Source organism: Podarcis muralis, chromosome 2 (assembly GCF_964188315.1).
Source record: "Podarcis muralis chromosome 2, rPodMur119.hap1.1, whole genome shotgun sequence".
Classification (NCBI taxonomy): domain Eukaryota; kingdom Metazoa; phylum Chordata; class Lepidosauria; order Squamata; family Lacertidae; genus Podarcis; species Podarcis muralis.
Window position 1 is genome coordinate 81,948,826 of NC_135656.1, and position 20,530 is coordinate 81,969,355.

Here is a 20,530-nt window from a genome sequence, read left to right on the forward strand (position 1 = left end):
TTACCCAGAGAACGGAGAATTCCATGAGTATATAATAAGATGTGTAAAGCCCTTGTGCTACATGATATCAGAGCTGGGAGAGCAAGGGAAGGAGTAGCATGTACCCATTTCTTTAATATCTCTGCTATTTATTTATTTAGTTATTTGTATCTAGCGCCCTCAGCAAGGAGCTGGAGAAATATGCTGTTGGATGATTGTGTATGCCAGGCATAGGCAAACTCCGGCCCTCCAGATGTTTGGGACTACAATTCCCATCATCCCTGACCACTGGTACTGTTAGCTAGGGATGATGGGCATTGTAGTCCCAAACATCTGCCCATGCCTGGTGTATGCTGTGAGTGCAAAACTATGCACATTTAAAAGTCCTACAGAAAGGGACCTAGTGCCAAGTAACTTGCAGCCCAATGCTCAGCAAGTTTTTAGAAATGTTTTTAGAAATTACAATGGGAGAGCACAAGGGCAATGCTAAATAGTGTTGAGTATTCATAACCCTATTAATCTCTGTGGGATTTGCTTCTAAGCATTCAGTAGTTTACTGTTGAGGGCATAAACCTAATCCTAGCTCTGCTGGGAGGAGTGAGTTAGGATATGACAGACTAGTGGTTTAGCCGGCTGGTTCCTGCTCACCTGAGCTACGCTGCTGTAAGTTCCCTGTCCTGGCTCAGAAGGAACCCAGCCAGCTAATCTGAGCCTGGTGGAATTTAAGATGGTGTAAGACCTGAAAAATGGGCATTCTGGGGGAGGAGCAGGAAGGGGGACTCACACTGGAGTTGAGCACCAGCTTGGTCAAGGTGACCTGGCAACCTGGAAGAACATATACAGTGGTACCTCAGGTTACATATGCTTCAGGTTACATACACTTCAGGTTACAGACTCCGCTAACCCAGAAATAGTGCTTCAGGTTAAGAACTTTGCTTCAGGATGAGAACAGAAATCGTGCTCTGGCGGCACGGCGGTAGCAGGAGGCCCCATTAGCTAAAATGGTTCTTCAGGTTAAGAACAGTTTCAGGTTAAGTACGGACCTCCAGAACGAATTAAGTACTTAACCTGAGGTACCACTGTACTGGCAAAACGAGTGATGTAAGTCAAACTCTGTTTTAAAAGGTTTGTTTCCCCTCTGAGATGTGGTCAGTTCAGATGTGAGTACTTCACACTGTCTTAACTTAAGCAGGTTTCCCAAATTTTAGATAGTTCCTTTAAAATAGTAACAATAATAATTCAACACGCATACTTTTACAGAATGTAATTTATACTGTTTGCTGCTTTGAGGGCCTTCTGGCAGAAAACTTGAGATGTGCATAAAAATGATATATATATTTCCTTCAATTTTCTTTAGGGTGAAGAGCATGACAAGTGGACAATGCATTTTGATTCTTTCAGGAATCATGCTAATTCATTTTCACAATACCCTTTAAATACAACGTATAAAAAGCAGCCTGAAATTTTTCAACTTTTACCTGAACCCCAGCACCAGACTGCTTTTACTCCTACAACTTCATGTCATCTCACGCCTTCAGAAGTGGAGATTTCAGGAAAGGCAATTGGAAACATTTCAGAGCCAAATCAGAAAGCCAGGTGAATGCCCCCCTTGGGTTTCCCAAATTGATGCCAACATTTAATTAGTATAATAAATTATAATGCTGTTTGCTCTTTGGAAATCGTTCAGTACATTTGTTTTGGTTTTAGTTAGCATTCTCTATTTATGTGCTAAACTCTAGAATAATTTTCTTCAGAGGAGTTTTATTTCATTAAAAGTCAGTAAATAAAAATTTACATTAAATATTGTCACTGTAATAACAGGTGTGCAGAAATGTTCTGGGTGGGTTTTTACACTGTACAATGTGTTGATATTGTTATAGGCCAGAGTTTGTGGGTGTAAGTTACCGACAATTCTTGGATTTATTATAAATTAAAATTAATCTAGGTTTGACTAAACTTTGCCAGACACGGAGACCCCTAAATTCAGCTTATGCTAATGACCCAGGCCATCTTGGCAGAGCTAGCTGAGTGTGGGTCATTGGAGGCACAGGGACCAATGACGGCCAGTCTTTAGCCCATTAACTCTCTGGGCAGGACAGAAAATGGGGAAAGCCCTCCCTGAGGTGAAAAATAGTAAGCAGAGACAAAAGACAAGTGTTTCAGGATACAGGGGCAGAATTGCAGTGGGCGATGAAGTAAGCAAAGAGGGGAAAGGGTTAGTTTTGCAAGCTGAAGAGGGAGCACGTAGCATGAGGTGAGCAATCTGTTTTATGCTGCAGAGAGGGGCAAACACAATGTATGTGGTCCCTTGGAATCAGAGGCTGCAGTAATAGAAGGAACAGGGCCCACTTGGGCTGTGAATGCTCTGCACTCTCTTCATCCAGGCTCACGTTGTATATATGTCCAAATGAACCAAATATCATAAAGACACCACAGTCTCTACTGTGCCTCATTGTCCAAAAGGAAGCACAGACTCTGGGTAAGAGCCTGGACCCCTGGAATCTTGCACTGCTGTGAAGACACGGGTGTTGTGTAGCAATGTATTTACTTAAATTACGATGTTTGTGTCTCTAAATGCTTTTCTGTTGACAGTTTCCTTCGCTCAATGACTGCCCTCATGGATCCTGCTCAAATTGAGGAGAGAGGAAGGAGACGGCAAAAACAATTAGAACATCAGGTAGATCACTAACTTCTAATATAGGGTTTTGTGTGTGTTTAATTTCCTGTTTTTTCTATTAAGTGGAAGAAAACATTAAAACTTGACCAAAAACATAAACTGAACAAGCAGTGAGAGGAAGTGTAATGATGTAGTTGGGCTTGATTGTAGGTAGAACCATGACAGACAGCTTCTTTTCTTTTATCTGATTAAACAAATCTGGTGGTGATTTTAGTATTATTGCTGTTGAGTTTATTTTTAGAAAGAAAAGCTTGAGGTGTCTATCATTAAAAAACCTTCTTAAACTGACAAAACATTAAAAATAATTAAAAACACTTTAACATATTAAAGAAAAGAACAGCAAAGGAAATTAAACTAGTTGAATGGAATTTTCATTTTTCTTAGAGGAAATCACTTTCAATATTTGAAACATTGTTTTGTTTATTTCTTTATAGCATTTCTATCCTACCATTCATCCCAAGGTGCAGAACAAGTTACAACATAGTGTAAAATATACAATAATATTGAAATATATAACTTACTAAGTTTGAAAATTCATCCATTTCAAAATGCCTCTCATATATGAAAATAAGACAAGGATATATTTTTCCTGTGTTACCCTTAAGCCTTCTATTTAGCCACATGTCAAAACACTACAATATAGGTTCAAAAATGTTTCTCTGATTTTTGAAGCTGAAAAAGTTTTAAAAGACCCTAGTCCTAGATAAACATATACTTTTAGTCATAATCCAGATGTAGGAATTAAAAAAAAAAACTTATGGGAATGATACAATAAGAAAACAAATAGCAAAATATATATTAGGAAATAATTCCAAAAAGTATAACATTTAGAGGATTTTTTTCTAAATGACATTTGATCCCTAATTCCTAAGAGCGTTTTATCATCAATTTGATTTTTCTAGAAAGCCATAATGGCTCAAGTGGAGGAAAAGCGGAAGAAAAAACAACTTGAAGAGGAACAAAGGAAACAAGAAGAACAAGAAGAAGAGCGCCGACTTGCAAAAGAGCAGGAGCTAATGAAGAAGCAGTTTGAAGATGATCTGCTCAAACAAAAGCAAAAAGAGGTAGGTTTAGTATCTTCAGGTCCTTGGCAGACCCTGCTCATCCAGGCTGGCCATTAAATTCTCCTGGACAGGAAGGAGAATAAGAGGGCTTTTCCCATTGCACCTTGCTTGAGCAACAAGCTCTGGTTTGTTCCTATAACCTTTAATCAGTCTTAACTTCTGGCTTGCTCTGTAATCCAGCCACTTGGCTTTTCCTTTGGTGCTGACTTAATCTTCATTTCCAACTACAGGCTTGTCCTGTGGATTCTGGTTCTCAGCTCACCTCAGACTGCTGCCCACAGCTCAGCCCTCACATGCTGAGAAACCAAGCCACCTTAGTTGTTGCTAGGTATGGTTACAAGTAAAATCTACTTCCCCCATTTCTCAGTATATAGAGATGTTCACATTCCTATTTTTGAAAAGCTCACATAATGTGCAAGTTGTAGAGGTATGTAGTTCAAGATTCTGTCTTGGTTCCTTCCTAAATGTTCTTATATGTATATTTCCTTTATCATTTAGGAGATAATGACTGTTAAAACAAATGAGCTATACCAGACAATGCAAAGAGCTCAAGAGTTGGCGCAGAGGTTAAAACAGGAACAGCGCATTAAAGATTTGGCTCAGAAGGGGCATGATATTTCCAAACTGCAGAAGAATATTGGTGGTGGTAAGTATCAGGTTTAAATGGTGTGGGTTTGACAGAGTTGATTTGTTGCTCCTTGAGAACGCCTCCCAAATAAGAATTGTTCCTTTCGGGAATCTTGATGATAGGATATTTTCAAAAATCCACCTTTCCATAAAGCTTTTGGCATAACCCCCTAGTTGCCATGCAGGTGGGGAACTTTTTTTCCGGCCTATAAAATGCCATGTACATTGATGGTGTAGTAGTTCTTTCATTCTTGAAGTGTAGTTATTTATAATCCTTAGTTCACTGAATGAAATTGGAAGTTTTTTTCAGGCCCTTAGAAATTCTGAAGTACGTGTTTCCCTGACACAGAGATATTTAACATAACCTCAGTCAGACTGGTTCAGTGAGAGCCAAAACAGAAGGCTGAATTTCACAAACACTTTCACACCTCCTAAAATGTCTGCCTCCACTCTTTAGCAGTTTTCTCAGGAGGGACATGAAAACGACAGGGAAGATGTTGGGAACTTTTTTCTGCCCACGAGGGTACATTCACTTTCCTCCCATCTCCACCCTGTCACAGTGAGAGTGATTAGAGCCCTGTTTCTCCTCGATTCTGGCTATATGGTGCCATTATGTCACTGTCTGGCTGCTTAGGCTCTTACTGTAAAGACCCAGATGTTCTGGGTTTTGTTCGTTTTGCAGGAGCATCGAAAGAACCATATAAAACATACTGTTCCAAAAAGCCATGAAAAAACACAGAAAAAATTTATCCATGGTTTATTTTTGGATGGGGGGGAATTTGCATCTCTTGGTGGCCTCCTTTACAGTGGTACCTCAGGTTAAGTACTTAATTCGTTCCAGAGGTCCGTACTTAACCTGAAAATGTTCTTAACCTGAAGCACCACTAATGGGGCCTCCTGCTGCTGCTGCCCTGCCGGAGCACGATTTCTGTTCTCATCCTGAAGCAAAGTTCTTAACCTGAAGCACTATTTCTGGGTTAGCGGAGTCTGTAACCTGAAGCGTATGTAACCTGAAGCGTATGTAACCTGAGGTACCACTGTATTTCCCAAACTTCCATGATGAAATTTCAGACTGACTCTATAGGATGGGCAGAGATCCTATAATCTATAGTTCCTTATTAACTATTTTGATTATAATTCACAACCCCTGTATTTAGCAGTCCCTGTTAGTAATGTACACATTCAGACAAAGCTGTGATTTATGAACTGATCAGTTTATTTGAAACATTAACTTTTGAGTGATTAGCAGTATTTGAATACATATTTTATTTCTTCCCCTTTAGGTGATGTACCATGTGAGAGTTACTGTACTGACCTGAATGGCTTTTTTGATACTCGTGATAATAATGATCACTGTTCTGGAGAGAACAGCAGTCTAATGAATCAGGATGTCAAAACTATTCTCTCTCCTCGGAAAGACACTGCTGTGCAGACAGGTATACAAGTTAATTACATGTTCCATTATCTTATCTATTGCCGGTCTTACCATTTATACTAGTAAAACAGTAAATTTAGATGGGGGGGGGAATCCTATATTCTTCCTCATTAATGAGGGACTACTTCTTCAGACATTCTTGATCAAATGAGATTAGCATTAAGTCTATAGTGTGCTGTTAAGTGTAAGAGAAAATCAGATGCGAATAAGTTTTTTCTCTGCAAGTTTAAGAAGAACAACTGAGGAGGAGCCAAGTTCACTTTGATACAGTTGATGATATTTATTGGAAGATTTACATATTTAAGAAATTAGTGCATTCATAGTTATCACCCATTCTTGAAATTAGTACAGCTTGGGGATATATGGAGCAAGATTACAAAGGAGTTATAAGTAGCTTTTGAGAGTAGGACTACAGGATGTAGGGAAAGAATATTGATAATATAGTTTAATAACAGAGTTTAATATAGCCCTGATTACAGAGCATGCCTCTGAATACCAGTTGTTGGGGGAGCTTATTGTTCTACACCCACAACATGCCTCTCCCCTTTCAATAACTGGCAGCAGCGCACAGCATAGGGAAACTAGGACAGCAACACAATTTATAATCACCAACACAATGGACTTCACATAGCACAATCCTATGGATATATACTTGGAAGTACAACTGAGTTCAACGGGATTTAAGTTTGTTTAGGTTTGCACCTTTAGTGTTTCATTTCCTCCCCCTCATTTTTGTATTGAAAAGGAAATATAAGTACAGATATTATACATATACACTTGTGTTTTTCTCATTAATGCTAGATATTAATTTATATAAATAGTTCGTTAAAATGCTCCGTTAGTTGATTCCAATAATCACACACACACATATATGTATATATGTAAATTTATTTTATATTCCTTATCACAGCAGACAATCAACAGAATTGTTTGTACATTTTAAGTTTTGCAATGAATTACCTATTCAGTTTTACATGTATACCTACTAATTCTGAATGTATTTTCCTTGTTATGTTGCTTGGCTATGCAAAGAAAAAGGGATACTCCCATTTCAGTGATGTTTAAATAAACTTAATAGGGATACAGTGAAATGAATACTTGAAATGCAAATATCTATCATTATTTTTTAGATATTTTTAACATTGACGTGCACCCTAATTCTGAGATTTGCACTAAGCAAACTGGGAAAGGAAGAGCAGACTGTGAATCTCCAGGTATTGCTGCAGAATATAAAGCAGACTTCAAAAGCAAAAAGTGCAAGAAAGAGACACAGTATCTAGATAAAAAGAAGATTTCAGAAAAAGAGAATATTGTCAGCTACAGCAATCTATATGAACAATTTGCGCAAAAACAGAAGCAAGGCAAGGCAATTGAAAGGAATTGGAAAAAACCAGACTGGAACATAAACAAACCTTGCAAAAGGTATATCCCAGCATCGGAAAAATATCCAAGATGTATGCAAAGGCAAAGGGAAGAAAAGAAAGCTAGACGACAGATGGAACTGCTTCAGTTGGTTGAAAGAAATAGTCCTGGAAATCTCACTCAAAAGAAAGGCATTTCTCCAGATGAATCCCCCTCACTTCAGCATGAATGTGATGCTAAGAATAAGGTGAGTACATTGAGAAACATGATAATATTGTACTCAAAAGGCCAATACTGTACTCCACCATTTGTTTCTTCTATGGATTTTAATAATTTCTTACTGCAAACACTCTGGACAGATGTTGATAGGACAGTGCCCAACATGGTGCCAGACTGCTGCCCATCTGAGCACCATCTTGATCATGATCATATATAGTAAATTAGCAGATTATTTCTTCCTTTTCTTCTTATAATATTGCAAGGGCATGTCAACCCCCCCCCCAACATTAAAATAAGACCGCTATGAGAAAAATTCACAAGACCTTGAGTTTTCTCATATAAAATAATCCTTGTCCTAAGTGTATCCTAACAGAGGCCTGTGGCAGTCTTGCATCTCATATACTATAGCAACCACTAGCAATGAATATGCTATGTTGGGAAAGAATCCTTGTTGTGTCCTTGGAAGATATAGTGTCCCTGCAAGAGAGATGCAAACCAGAAGGGAAGAGCTGCTGACTATATACAACAAGTGAGAAACAAACTGCATTTATTACATAGTAAATTGTGGCGCTGTGGGTAAAAGCCTCAGCGCCTAGGGCTTGCTGATTGAAAGGTCAGCGGTTCGAATCCCCGCGGCGGGGTGCGATCCCGCTGCTCGGTCCCAGCGCCTGCCAACCTAGCAGTTCGAAAGCACCCCCGGATGCAAGTAGATAAATAGGGACCGCTTACTAGCGGGAAGGTAAACAGTGTTTCCGTGTGCGGCTCTGGCCCGCCAGAGCAGCAATGTCACGCTGGCCACGTGACCCGGAAGTGTCTCCGGACAGCGCTGGCCCCCGGCCTATAGAGTGAGATGGGCGCACAACCCCAGAGTCTGTCAAGACTGGCCTGTACCGGCAGGGGTACCTTTACCTTTACCTTTTAAATTGATTATCCAGAAAGGCCCTTAGGCCTTAGGTCCCAAGACTATTTACTGAGGACTGTAATGTTGTGCAAGCATGTCTTTATGCAATATGTGCACCCAGATTTCATATTTTGGTAACTTTCATTCCACATATAATTTAAGTGTGATGAGTTAAGACTTCCAATGTGGTGCAAGAATTTATAATATTCTAAGATATTGTTTGGTCCAAATATCCGTAAAATGTTGTTATACCAATCACACACTAGTGTTTAATCTTCCTTGCAGGATTGTTCTGTGGATATGAGGAGATAACCTTTATATCTGCCATCCTGGGGTACAATATAATTACAAACTAAAGTGGGGAGGGGCCTGGTCTTGGCCCTCCAGATGTTGCTGGACTATAGCCCCCCTCTGGCAGAAGCTGGAGTCTAGCAACATCTGGTGGGCCATAGGTTAGACACCCCTAACTCAAATTTGACAGGTAGGGTGAGGAGCTGAAGAGCTCCAGTCCTATTCAGAGCTCTATCCCCACCTGTACTTAGTGCAGTTCTCAGCCTTACCCTAAATTCTGTGCCATTTTAGTCCCAAAGGCCTTGGGGAGAAGCCAGCCCTTGTTTGTATAGCCCCATCCCTTCATCCTGGCTTCTCTTTATATCATACCAGTGAGAGGATGCTTAGAGAGTGACACATTACCAGCAATAAGGTTTTATAAGTATGAGAGAGAGAGAGAGTGTGTGTATGTGTATGTACAGCCTTTGGTATGTACCATAGGAATTCCAAAGAAATTTTAAATGGTGCTTTAAAAAACTATTCAAAGGGGAGACAAAGCAAGCTATCTGAATTATTAACTGCAAAATACAGAGGGTGAGAGGCTACATCTTATTTTATTTATTTTGGTCTTATTTTAGGAAGAACAATCACCAGAAAACCACTTAGGTGAACAAAGGTAGGTATCTCCTTCTCTAGTAAAGTATTTAATGATTTCTTTATTTATTTGGAGTACAATGGGTTAACCACCATCACGGTTAGCCCCTCATACCGGTCCTGGGCGATATACCAATACAGTATATCACCCAGGCCTACTCCATAGCTTCCTCATTATGCTGTTTGGCAGAGCTTTTCTGTGTAGTATGAGGCCTTTTACAGTCTGGCCCAAAGGAAGTAACACAACTGATGGTAGCTTTCGGTAACTGGTGTGCAAAGCACTTTGAGGGTAAAATTGCTTGCATCTGTCAGGACCTTGACTCCACTGTTACAGCAGAAGAATCTCTCGGGGTGTCCAGAGCACTGTCTAGTCCTGTTGTGGTGGATGAGTTTCAACTGGTAAGACGCCAAGATGAGGACAAGGTGCTTGGGTCTGTCAGGCCAGCCACTTGTGCTCCGGGCCCTTGCCCTTCTTGACTGATAAAAAGTAGCAGGGAGGGGAGGTGATAAATGTGTCCTGAAGAGAGGGGGTGCTCTGCTTGCTTGGAGGAGGCAGTGATAAGACTACTTGTTAAGAAATCCTTCCTGGGTTTGAAAAATCTAAGTAACTACTGACTTATAGGGACGCGGGTGGCGCTGTGGGTAAAAGCCTCAGTGCCTAGGGCTTGCCGATCAAAAGGTCGGCGGTTCGAATCCCCACGGCGGGGTGCGCTCCCGTTGCTCGGTCCCAGCGCCTGCCATCCTAGCAGTTTGAAAGCACCCCCGGGTGCAAGTAGATAAATAGGGACCGCTTACTGGCAGGAAGGTAAACGGCATTCCGTGTGCTGCGCTGGCTCGCCAGATGCAGCTTGTCACGCTGTCCACGTGACCCGGAAGCGCTGGCCCCCGGCCTCTTAAGTGAGATGGGCGCACAACCCTAGAGTCTGTCAAGACTGGCCCGTACGGGCAGGGGTACTTTTAACTACTGACTAGTAGCCAGTCTCTCTTTGAGCAGGTGGTTGTGGACCAGATCCAGGTGTTCTTGGAGGAAACTGATTTTCTAGATCCATTTCAGTCGGGGTTTAGGCCTAGTTTTGGCATAGAAAATGGTTTAGTCATCCTGCATGATGACTTTAACAGGAGAAATGTGTTCCTGTTAATTCTCCTTAACCTCTCAGTGGCCTTTGATGTCATTGACCATGGCATCCTCCTGGAGCGGCTGACCAAGTTGGGACTGGGTGGTACTGCTTTGCAGTGGTTATGGTCCTACTTGGATGGTCATTTTCAGAGGGTGATGCTTAGGGAGTGCTCTTCAGTCTAGTGGAACCTTCATTGGAATGCTCTCCCCAGGGAAGTTTGCCTGGTGCCTTCATTATACAAAAACATTCCTTTTTAAGCAGGCCTTTAGTTGATTAGACATCCTATGTCCTTTTAAAATGTGGGGGTTTGGGGGGCAGTTATTGGGTGCTTGTTTTTATTCTGATTATGTATTTTGTGATTTTATATGTGGATTTTATTCTGTGAACTGCCCTGAGACCTGCAGGTATAGGGTGATATATAAATTCAATAAATAATAATAATAGTAATTGTGGGGATCCTCAGGGTTCAGTTCTTTCCCCTATGATGTTCAACATCTACATGAAACTGCTGAGTGGGTTATCCAGAGTTTTTGAGTACGCTGTCAGCAATATGCTGACAAGTCTACTTCAGCTTCTGCAGGTGTGGCAGTGGATATGCTGGACCAGTGTCTTGCCTCAGTAATGGGCTGGATGAGAGCCAACAAGCTGAAACTCAATCTAGATAAGACTGAGGCTCTGTTAGTGGGCATCTCCCTAGACCGGATGGACAGAAAGTGTCCTGCTCTTGATGGGGTTAACACTCTCTGACGGAGCAGGCACATAGCTTGGGAGGACTTCTGAATCCTTTGCTATCGCTTGAGGCTCAGGTGGCCTCGGTGACATGTGCCGTCCATCAGCTTCAGCTGGTGGCCCAGCTGCACCCCATCTGTACAGGGATAGCCGATGCTCTGCTAACTTCTAGGTTAGATTACTGCCATGCATTGTATGTGGGACTGACTTTGAAGATGATTCGAAAACTTCAGCTGGAAGTTGGAACAGAATTTGGTGGCCATTTCCTTTCGTATTTCTTCCAATACGAAACAATCATCATACGGCACTGAAATATCAAACCTGAGGAGCGCCACTGTTTTCTGTGTAATAAGAATACCACTATTGGAGACAATCTAATTTACAAACATGAAGTTGCAGCTGATGTTCCCTGGTTGGCACGCAGGATGCGTCTGGAGTACAATGAGTTACAATGAGCACACCACCGTCTAGGATTGGCAAGGACACATGATCAAACTTTGACTACTCAACCAGTTCCTGAGGCTGCTCCAGTTCCTTTCCTGCCTTGCCTTGGGACAGAGCCCTTTTCTTGGAATTTTGCTGGTGTAATCTTTCATGGTTCTCAGGAGCTCCCTTCTGCAGAACTACCTTGTTCTCTTTCACATCCTTGCCGGGTCCATAACTTTCTTTTTAAAAATGGGTAGGAAACCTTCCTTCCTTGTCTTTGTTTTGGCTATGGCTACACATTCTCACTTGCACGTTGAACACCCCTGAGATGGGTGGCTGTTTTTAAGGGAGTGTTTGCTCCATGTAGGCCTTAAGCGAGACCAGCCCTGCCTCCCTTGTGACCAAAATTATGAATATTTTGGATATTTTGAATTATAATGAGTTTGTATCGAAATATTGCTTGCTGAATTTATTTTTGCCTTATATCATGTGTTTGTATCAAATTACATTTATATAAACATTCACCAATTTCCAATGTTGTTATTCTGAGCCTTGAGCTCTATACTTGGTGGAAAAGCAGAATCCAAATATTAAAAGTAAAACAAAAAGCAAATAAAATGCTGGTATCTGGAAAACAATGTACAGATCTGCAAAGGGTGGGGGTCTGGTAGCTGCTGAAGTAGATCCAGATACACGTGCATTCTTGTTTTATTCAGATCAAGACAATGTGTCACCACACAAACTTGCCTATGCCTGATGCTGCTGGCCTGTTTTGGTGCAGAAATACATACATACAGAGGCAGTAGGGAAAATAGATGGAGACTCTGGTTCTCACATTTTTTCTTCTGCACTCCAGTCTCCAGCAGCACCATCTTGGACCAGGTTGCTCACTGCAGCAACAAGTGAGCAGAGAGTCTGTACATTCCAACTGAGGCATGTAATGGCTGCCAAGACTGCTCCTTGCTCCACCTGAGAACACAATGGCAGTTCCAACCACAGATTCACTTACTGGAGAGCGATGATCTTCCCATGTTGGCAGAATAGGCTTCTGTTCCCCGCTCAGTGGAGGTGGGATTGCCAAGCCCAGCTCTACAGAATGGGGTACAAGCTTCTATTCCCTCCTTGGAAGAGAAGACTAGATCATCAAGCCGAACTTTACCAAACTCGGCACAATGCGCTTCCATTCCCTTCTTGGTAGCGGTGGGACTGTCAGGTCTAGCTTCACAGAATGTGGCATTAGCAATGTCCTCCACTTTGGTCCAAGAGATTACGGCAGTAGTTTTCAGTGATCCAGTTGTTTGGGTCCCAGACAACCTCCCAAAAGAAAGGTCAATCCTGCTGCACTGCCTCTTCTCTCTACCTCAGTGGCCTAGAAGGAGGAAAAAGCAGTAAACGATGTAAGGTAGTTTTGCTCTAACACACCAAGAACTTCAAATCCTTTAGCAACCCCTCACCCTATTCCTTTGCATGATAAGTGTAGGGTTCTTTTTATCCTCGCTGGCCGCCACCTGGCTATGCCACAGGTGCACCTGCTCAACTTACAGGGTCTGGATCAGCGAGGTTCCTTAGGGTCTCTGCCCATCCTGTATGGCAATAACTCATGGGCTTTCTCAGACAGGGAAAAGGGAGAATGGTCTGACACCAGCCAGGTGAAAAACACACAGTCTTGTATGTTGTTTAATTCTGATTATTTTCTCCCATTACTTTCTAAGGTTTGTCCTCTCAGGGCCTTCAGGCATCAGTGGCCATCTAGCCAGCACCGAAAACAGGGTAGCCATTTTGTACAGCATCAATTCAGTCTCTATACTGAAGTGTGAAGTGGCAAGTGGAGCCAAGTGGGGTTAACTAGGAAGAAACCGCTTTGATTTTTTAAAAACAAGCGGTCTATAAATTTTATGAAATAAACAAATCAATCTCTTCCCCAGACCTCTGGTTTCCTTTTTTCCCCTTGCACCTACATCTTTTGAGGCTGGATAAAATGGGTGCCGTACTGGGATTTTGGAAATAGTAGTTATTCACCACCCACCACAGGAGTTCATGAATCTCCTTCCTCGTCATTCAGCCCAGAAGTACCAAGGGTTAAGGTCAGGGAGTAGGGTTATTAAAAGTTTTGCACTGAGCAATATCTAAACACTGCAGAATGGACAGTAACCTCTGAAAGGCAAGCTGCAAGGAGATTCACTCCAGCCTTTTTGAGCCACATGTTTATATTCTGCCCTTCTTACCAAAGGAGCCCAGGGCAGCAAACACATCAAGAAAACATTATTAAATAATATCATTAAAAACATCCTAAAAACAGTTAAAAACAGTCGTTCTCTCAGCCAATGATTTCAGGGTTGCTAGAAACAGTATCTTACAACCATAAAATACCTGAGTAAACAGTAATATTTTTAAATTCCTTCTGAAAGACAATAATGAGGGGAACAGATGCACCTCGCCAGGGGGCGTGTTCCACAAGCACAGAACCACCACTGAGAAGGCCCTGTCATATATCACTGCCAACTGAGCAACTCTTAAGTGGCAGCACCACCAGCAAGGCCTCACCTGTCAATTGTGGGTCAGGAATACTGGGAAGGTACTTTGGTACCAAGCCATATGCTTTGTATGCTCACTGGCAGCTAGTGTAGCAGTTTCAGAACTGGTGTCATGTGGCCCCATTGGGCTGCTGCAATTCAAGAGGAGCAGCTGCAATCTATACTAGCTGCAGCCTTCAAACTGCCTTCAAGGGCAGGCCCACAACCAATGCATAACAATAGTCCTGACAGGAGGTCATCAGAGCATGGGCAATTGAGGCCAGGCTATCCCAGTCCAGGCACAGCTGTAGCTGGCGAATCAGCCTAAGATGGGCATAAACACTCCTTGCCACAGAAGCCACTTGAGACTTCAGTGACCCGTTGAAATTCAGGAGCATGCCCAGACTACAAACCTGTTCTTTCAGGGGTAGTGCAAACCCTCTCAGAACAGGTCTTCCCTAGACACAGAAACCACCCAACAAGTAGTAGTAGTAGTAATAATATTATTAATAATAATAATTTATTATTTGTACCCCGCCCATCTGGCTGGATTTCCCCAGCCACTCTGGGCGGCTTCCAACAAAGATGAAAGATACACTAAAATGTCACATATTAAAAACAAGAGGAAAAGAAGCCTTCAAGCTACCCGTTAGTCATTTTTGTCCCCTTAAACAGCAGCTTAAACAGAAATTATTAGGAACACGCAGGTTCTAAAAGGATTCCAGAGAAAAGGTCAATTGGGAACTTTCAACTGGCTGGTTTCAAAACGTTGAGGAAGGATATTGTCTAAAATTCACAGGTGTCCATTAGGTATGGTCTTCCTCCACAGTGCAGATTCAGAGCAAAACAAAACAGATTTGGGTTCTAAACCCCCCCCCCAAAAAAAAACCCCAGTATCTTATTGGATCTCAGCATTCTGTGTGGATATCTCTTCCAACACAGCATTCAGGTTATAGACTAAGTACTTAGTCAAAATACGTTCTCGGGTAGAGGCAGCCTTTGCAAAGTGTCCTGCAGCAAGTGCTGCCAACCAACCACCTGAGTAGGTCCAGCCTGTAGTAGAACTGTTGGCCTGAGCATCCAGGATGCCTCCTGCATGGCAACCAGTTAATGGAACATTAGTTACTTAAGGTTCTGTCTTGTGGACATACAGGAGGAATCCAACCCCACGTATGCTATTCAGATGGCTGCAATGCAGCTTGTACAGTGGGAAAGTGTCTCAGAAGCTGGCTAGTTAGTCAAATGTTTGACCATCTGTCCCTGCCTGTCATATGTAGTGAGTGACTGGTGGTGGTGAGTTAACCCACTGTAGTGTAGATGCTTCATGCACACCCACCAGAAGGAATTTTCATGTCACCAATCTTTCTGCCACAACCATCTTGATTATTACTGTGATTCTATGCATGTCCAGAATCGATGTATATGAAAACATTATATGGCCATCTTCACTTTTTAGTTCTATAACAAATTCATCGCAAATGTATTTCGTGTTAAACTCTTCAGAATTCCCCTGAACAAGTTTGTTAAAATGTGTGTTTTTTCTTCCTATTTATCCAAGTGGGAAGTTTGCAATCCAAACCTGCCCTTGCTATGGCTGTGTGAATTGTCAAAGCTATTTGCAGCCCAACCAGTTAGGAGGGTGGTTAGGTGAACTGAGCCTAAATACCTGTGCCAGCTTCGTGCTGGTGCAGCAATTGGGCCTGGATGTGGCTCAGTGCTGGCTGACAATGGCTGTGAGCCCAGGCTGGCTCAGCCCTGCCCTCAGAATGCTCCGTTTTGGGGTTCTCTGCCAGACTCTGCTGGTGGGGATACTACGCTTTTGGTGGGAGGAAGGGGGAGGTCTGTGCTGGTTGGAGGGAGGCTGAGTTATCAGAAGCAAGCAGAGGATTGCCTCCACACAATCCAACATCCTCTCCCCCAAGTACAAGGGGATTTGGACTGCGGTCCAAGGTACCTTGTCCTATAAAAACAATGTCCCAAAGGAAACTTTTGCTTGTTAATAGTACGCCGCATGATCTGTTACTATCTCACTGGTGTCTCCCATATTTCATACAGTTGTACAGCAGCTCTCGCTTCATGGCTACTGATTCACCTTCCTATATGCAGCAACTATAAACATGTTTCTCTGCCTTATTTTGCTGAATGTCTAGAAGCAACTGATGGAACTCTTTAATGGATTGATGTTCTAGCAAATCTGGCTGAACTTCACCCATTCTACCTCACAGGGTTGTGAGGATAAAAAGGGGATTATATATATGCCACCATATTAACTCCTTGGAGAAAAAGCAGGATATATTTGTATTAAGTAAAAATACTGGGTTTAGGCATTATTGCCCATGTGGTGGGCTGCTCAGGTAAATTAAGGATTTAAGGGAGGAAATAAAGCTTTAAAAGGACTTGGCTCAGGTATACAACTAGCATCTCAGTTGTTTTGCTGAAGAAAATTCAACAAACAAGAAAAAAAATAAGAATTCAGAACCTCCCATATGCACAACTTAATATTAACACTTTAAAAAAAAAAAGCTTTTTGCTTGCGAAACAGGTCTGAAGGTTATTGTTGTTTTAAAACAGATCTGAATCACCACCCGTTCCAGCAGTTAAAAACCGACTGCCGCAGCAAATAAAGACTCCTGATTTCGAAGCTCATAATAGCAATGATGGAAGAGAGAAAAGTACCTATACAGATAAGCATCAGAGTGAAACACCACCTCAAAGTGCTGAAACTGAAAGGCCACCTTCTTCTCACTTTGTTCCTTACGTGCGAACAAATGAAGTGTATTACCTTGATCCAGATGCACCCATGACCAGGCCTTCAACACATGATCCACAATATCAGCAGCCAAACGGTACTACAATACAGAGTTAAAGAAATGCCTTTGATTAATGAATAGTATACCATTGCACAGAACTTAAATGTTTTTTTCAAAGAAGCCTTTGTTCTAATGAACAGCTTCTAGTACAAAACTGCAAAATAAAGTATTAATCCAATATAACATCTAAAATATTTGTGTAATAATAAAGATATCACGATGTACCAATGTATTTTAATTTCAAAATGTTGATGGAAAATGTCTTCTTTTAGAACCTTATATACATACTGCCTTCTTTCCAGATCCATTTGAAGTTAGAACCATCTTTAAACACTGAAAATATTAATCTTGCACTAAAAAAAAGTAAGACTGGTTATTTTCAGTCCAGTTAATCTCATTTATATTTACTTTTAGATGCTTGCCATACACCACGACAGATTTTTAGCTCCGATCACATAAGGGACCCACTTTTTAATCCCAATGTGGTGAGAGACAGACAGCAGGCCATACTCAAAGGACTTTCAGAACTGCGACAGGTACTGTATTAGCTGGATTGATAATTTAGTTTGATAGGTATTCCATCTTTCATAAAGAAACAGTTCTTTTCTGATCCTAACCTCTTAGTATCTGGTTGTCTTTACATTCTATTTGTATCCTCTTGGGAGGGAATTCTCATGTAATGGGGCCTATTTTATGGATTAATTGGCATATTATTTCCTTTAGTTTTTATTATGTTTATTTTAAATAGCACTACCGTTATTTATTAATTGGAACCTATCTAAAATCTAATTAATGGGCAATAAAATATAATGTCAGGTGCTGATCAGCTATCATGGGCATGCACGTTATTTTCTCATTCTATAGTAACTTTATGCGTACACACAAGAGCCTTTCTACATATTGCACAGAATTTGATGTAGAATTGTGGATTGTGCAGTTTCCCCCCCACAGGTGGATAGATGATGAAATATTTTTGACATTGAGGAGGGTTTATAAAAAATTAGCTTCCCCAGAAACTGCAGTTGAAAGTGGGTACAGTCCAGATATTTCCAGCACCTCATTCTGTGTAATATGTAGATTTGGCTTTGAGAACTTTCCACAATTCTTGTATCCAATTTATTTTTCAGTTGAACGTTTGACATGGTTATGAAATATACTGTTTCAGACACCCTAAATTTTACTTGGAAGAAAACATACTTTTGTTGCTTAAGTAGTAAATGAACAGTTTATTTTTAATGTATTTTTAACCTTCTGTTGGAAACCGCCCAGAGTGGCTGGGAAACCCAGCCAGATGGGCCGGGTAGAAATAATATATTATTATTATTATTATTATTATTATTAGACAATGAAACTTACTTTGGTATTAGTTTGCTTGCAGCATCAGTAAATCAGTGGGTGACTAATAACTGGCAATCTGCATGCTGGCTGCTGTAAGAGAGGGAATGGAAAATTATGCTGTGTGTATAAGTTGCTATTTTAAAAGATTTATATAGGTACATCTTTTCCACCAACATTTTGATTAATGCACAGCTGACAACTGAGTTGAATTGCTTCTTCCTCTCAGTCACATTATTTTTCTAAAATCATTTACTTACTTGATTTAGACCAGGGGTTGTCAACCTGGTCCCTACTTCCCCTAGTGGGCGTTTCAGGATTCTAGGTGGGCGGTAGGAGGTTCTATGGCATAAGCTGAATCCTCCTTCCATCGAGCACCGGTGGGCGGTAAGGAAATTTTACCATCAAGAAAGATGCATTAGTGGGCAGTAGGTATAAAAAGGTTGACCACCCCTGATTTAGACCCTACCTTTCAATCCAAGGTCCCCAAGTCATTTATGAGGATTGTTCTGTCAAAGGTCCATACATTTAAAAGGACATGTGAAAAGTTTTTAATTTCCTTCTGAATTCACCGTTTAGTATTCTGATGTGACTACTGCACAGCCCTTCTTTGTATATTTTAGACATACGGTATATTCTGCCTTTTGACCAGAATGCCCAAAGTAGCTTGTAACATCCATAAAATGCAATTGTTACAAAAGCTTCCAATTTAAAATACCATAAAACAAATGGAATGGGGGTGAACTCCTTAGAAATACTGAATTCATTAGATCAATGGATTGGATCCAGAGATTCCCCATCTTGAAATGGGGGTGCAGGAACTTAGATCCAGTGGAGGGGCTTTTGGTGATGCCGCCTTTCCTGAAAATCTGCTCCAGTGGGTTGGGGGATCCTCCAGGACAGCGTGGCAGATGGCATGAGGACTGCTGGGGGAAGGAGGAACCAATGAATATCGCCTCCCACTTTAGCCTACCAGAGCATTCAGTTAGTGGAGTTCCGCCAAGGACATGCCTGGATCCAACTTTATGATTCTGTATTACATTTATACTTTGATATATGCATCTTAGGCTGGAGCAATTTGTCCAGTTCTGATGCAATTCTGAATCCCATATAGCATAATTACTAGTAAAAGGTAAAGGGACCCCTGACCATTAGGTCCAGTCGTGGCCAACTCTGGGGTTGCGGTGCTCACCTCGCTTTATTGGCCAAGGGAGCCGGGGTACTGCTTCTGGGTCATGTGGCCAGCATGACTAAGCCGCTTCTGGCGAACCAGAGCAGCGCACAGAAATGCCGTTTACCTTCCCGCCGGAGCGGTACCTATTTATCTACTTGCACTTTGACGTGCTTTCGAACTGCTAGGTTGGCAGGAGCAGGGACAGAGCAATGGGAGCTCACCCCGTTGCGGGGATTTGAACTGCCGACCTTCTGATCAGCAAGTCCTAGGCTCTGTGGTTTAACCCACAGCGCCACCCGCGTCCCAGCATAATTACTAGAGGTAACCATAAAAAGGTCATTGGATCCACTGTTGTAATTTTATTTAATTATTATTTGGATTTATATCCCACACATCACCCCATGGTCATAGGGATGGTTACATCGGTAGAGGTAAAAACAAATGAAAAACAATACATAAACATTAAATATTGAGAACCAACACACACATACATATATAGTCACATATTTTGTAAAACCTTTTTCTCTAAGACAAAGGAGTTGTGGAAGATTTAGAATTAAAATATCAGTTTGTTCAAAGAATGAATATAGTGGTTCCATAATTTTGCATCAATTTTCCATCCATCAGTAGATAGTAGCTGCATATGCCTGTTTAGTTAGTGTTCTTGAGTAATGAAAAGAAATGTATGTAGGAAGAAATATCCATCTTCTTTAATCATCATGAATCTTGCTTCAAATTGCATGAGCCACACGTCCTTAGTTTCATGGTTTACATACAGTAGTATTCAAGTTTTAGGAAACAATTCCTTTCTCTCCTGGTGGTGCAAAAATTGCAGGGCACTTTTTCCTCAGTGGAGTCTTCGAACCAGGTTTTTTCTCTGAGAATCAAATAGTCCAACCTCATGTGACGGTTCTGATTGCTCTAATACACGGGTTTCCACACTGTGGTCCACAGACTGGGTGTCCTGGAAGAGAAATACAGGCAGGGTACTCCTAGGAAGGAGGAAGATCACTCAATGCATTACTGAAGCTACAAAATTGCTTCTGTGCCCTCATCTCGGACACAGATTATTGGCCAGAGGAGCAAGTACAGTAGTTGCAGATCTCAGAAAACACCAAGGTGACATTGGAAAGGACAGGGTACAGAATGATTCCTGCAGCTCCCCAGAGAATGAAGAGACAGGTGGTGACATGTGACTCCTTACGAAGGGGTACAGAGGCAGCAGTGTTTGGAGGAA

At 41.6% G+C, this 20,530-nt stretch overlaps 2 protein-coding genes across 8 annotated transcripts in view; one reads left to right on the forward strand and one right to left on the reverse strand.

Moving 5' to 3' along the window:
* Positions 1-20,530, forward strand: part of CCDC66 (coiled-coil domain containing 66) — a 40,428-nt gene that overhangs the window by 11,658 nt on the left and 8,240 nt on the right. For all 4 annotated transcript variants that reach the window (XM_077924935.1, XM_028719091.2, XM_028719093.2 and 1 more), the window contains 9 exons: positions 1,337-1,575; positions 2,572-2,656; positions 3,559-3,720; positions 4,219-4,366; positions 5,631-5,783; positions 6,913-7,391; positions 9,173-9,210; positions 16,546-16,820; positions 17,199-17,320. In XM_077924935.1, the coding sequence (XP_077781061.1) occupies positions 1,337-1,575; positions 2,572-2,656; positions 3,559-3,720; positions 4,219-4,366; positions 5,631-5,783; positions 6,913-7,391; positions 9,173-9,210; positions 16,546-16,820; positions 17,199-17,320 (1,701 nt within the window). The remainder of the gene's footprint in view (positions 1-1,336; positions 1,576-2,571; positions 2,657-3,558; positions 3,721-4,218; positions 4,367-5,630; positions 5,784-6,912; positions 7,392-9,172; positions 9,211-16,545; positions 16,821-17,198; positions 17,321-20,530) is intronic.
* The window catches only part of TASOR (transcription activation suppressor), a 74,118-nt gene continuing 65,503 nt past the window's right edge, over positions 11,916-20,530 (reverse strand). For 2 of the 4 annotated variants that reach the window (XR_003705327.2, XR_013391979.1), the window contains 2 exons: positions 16,757-16,823; positions 11,916-12,830 (listed from right to left, as the gene is read on the reverse strand). Coding sequence is in view for 1 of the 4 variants with exons in the window: in XM_028719089.2 (XP_028574922.2) it covers positions 20,193-20,257 (65 nt within the window). In the remaining 3 variants the exon portion in view is untranslated. Of the gene's footprint in view, positions 12,831-16,756; positions 16,824-18,140; positions 18,213-19,639; positions 20,258-20,530 lie in introns of those variants that run through there. The other 2 variants (XR_003705326.2, XM_028719089.2) reach the window with 2 other exon arrangements.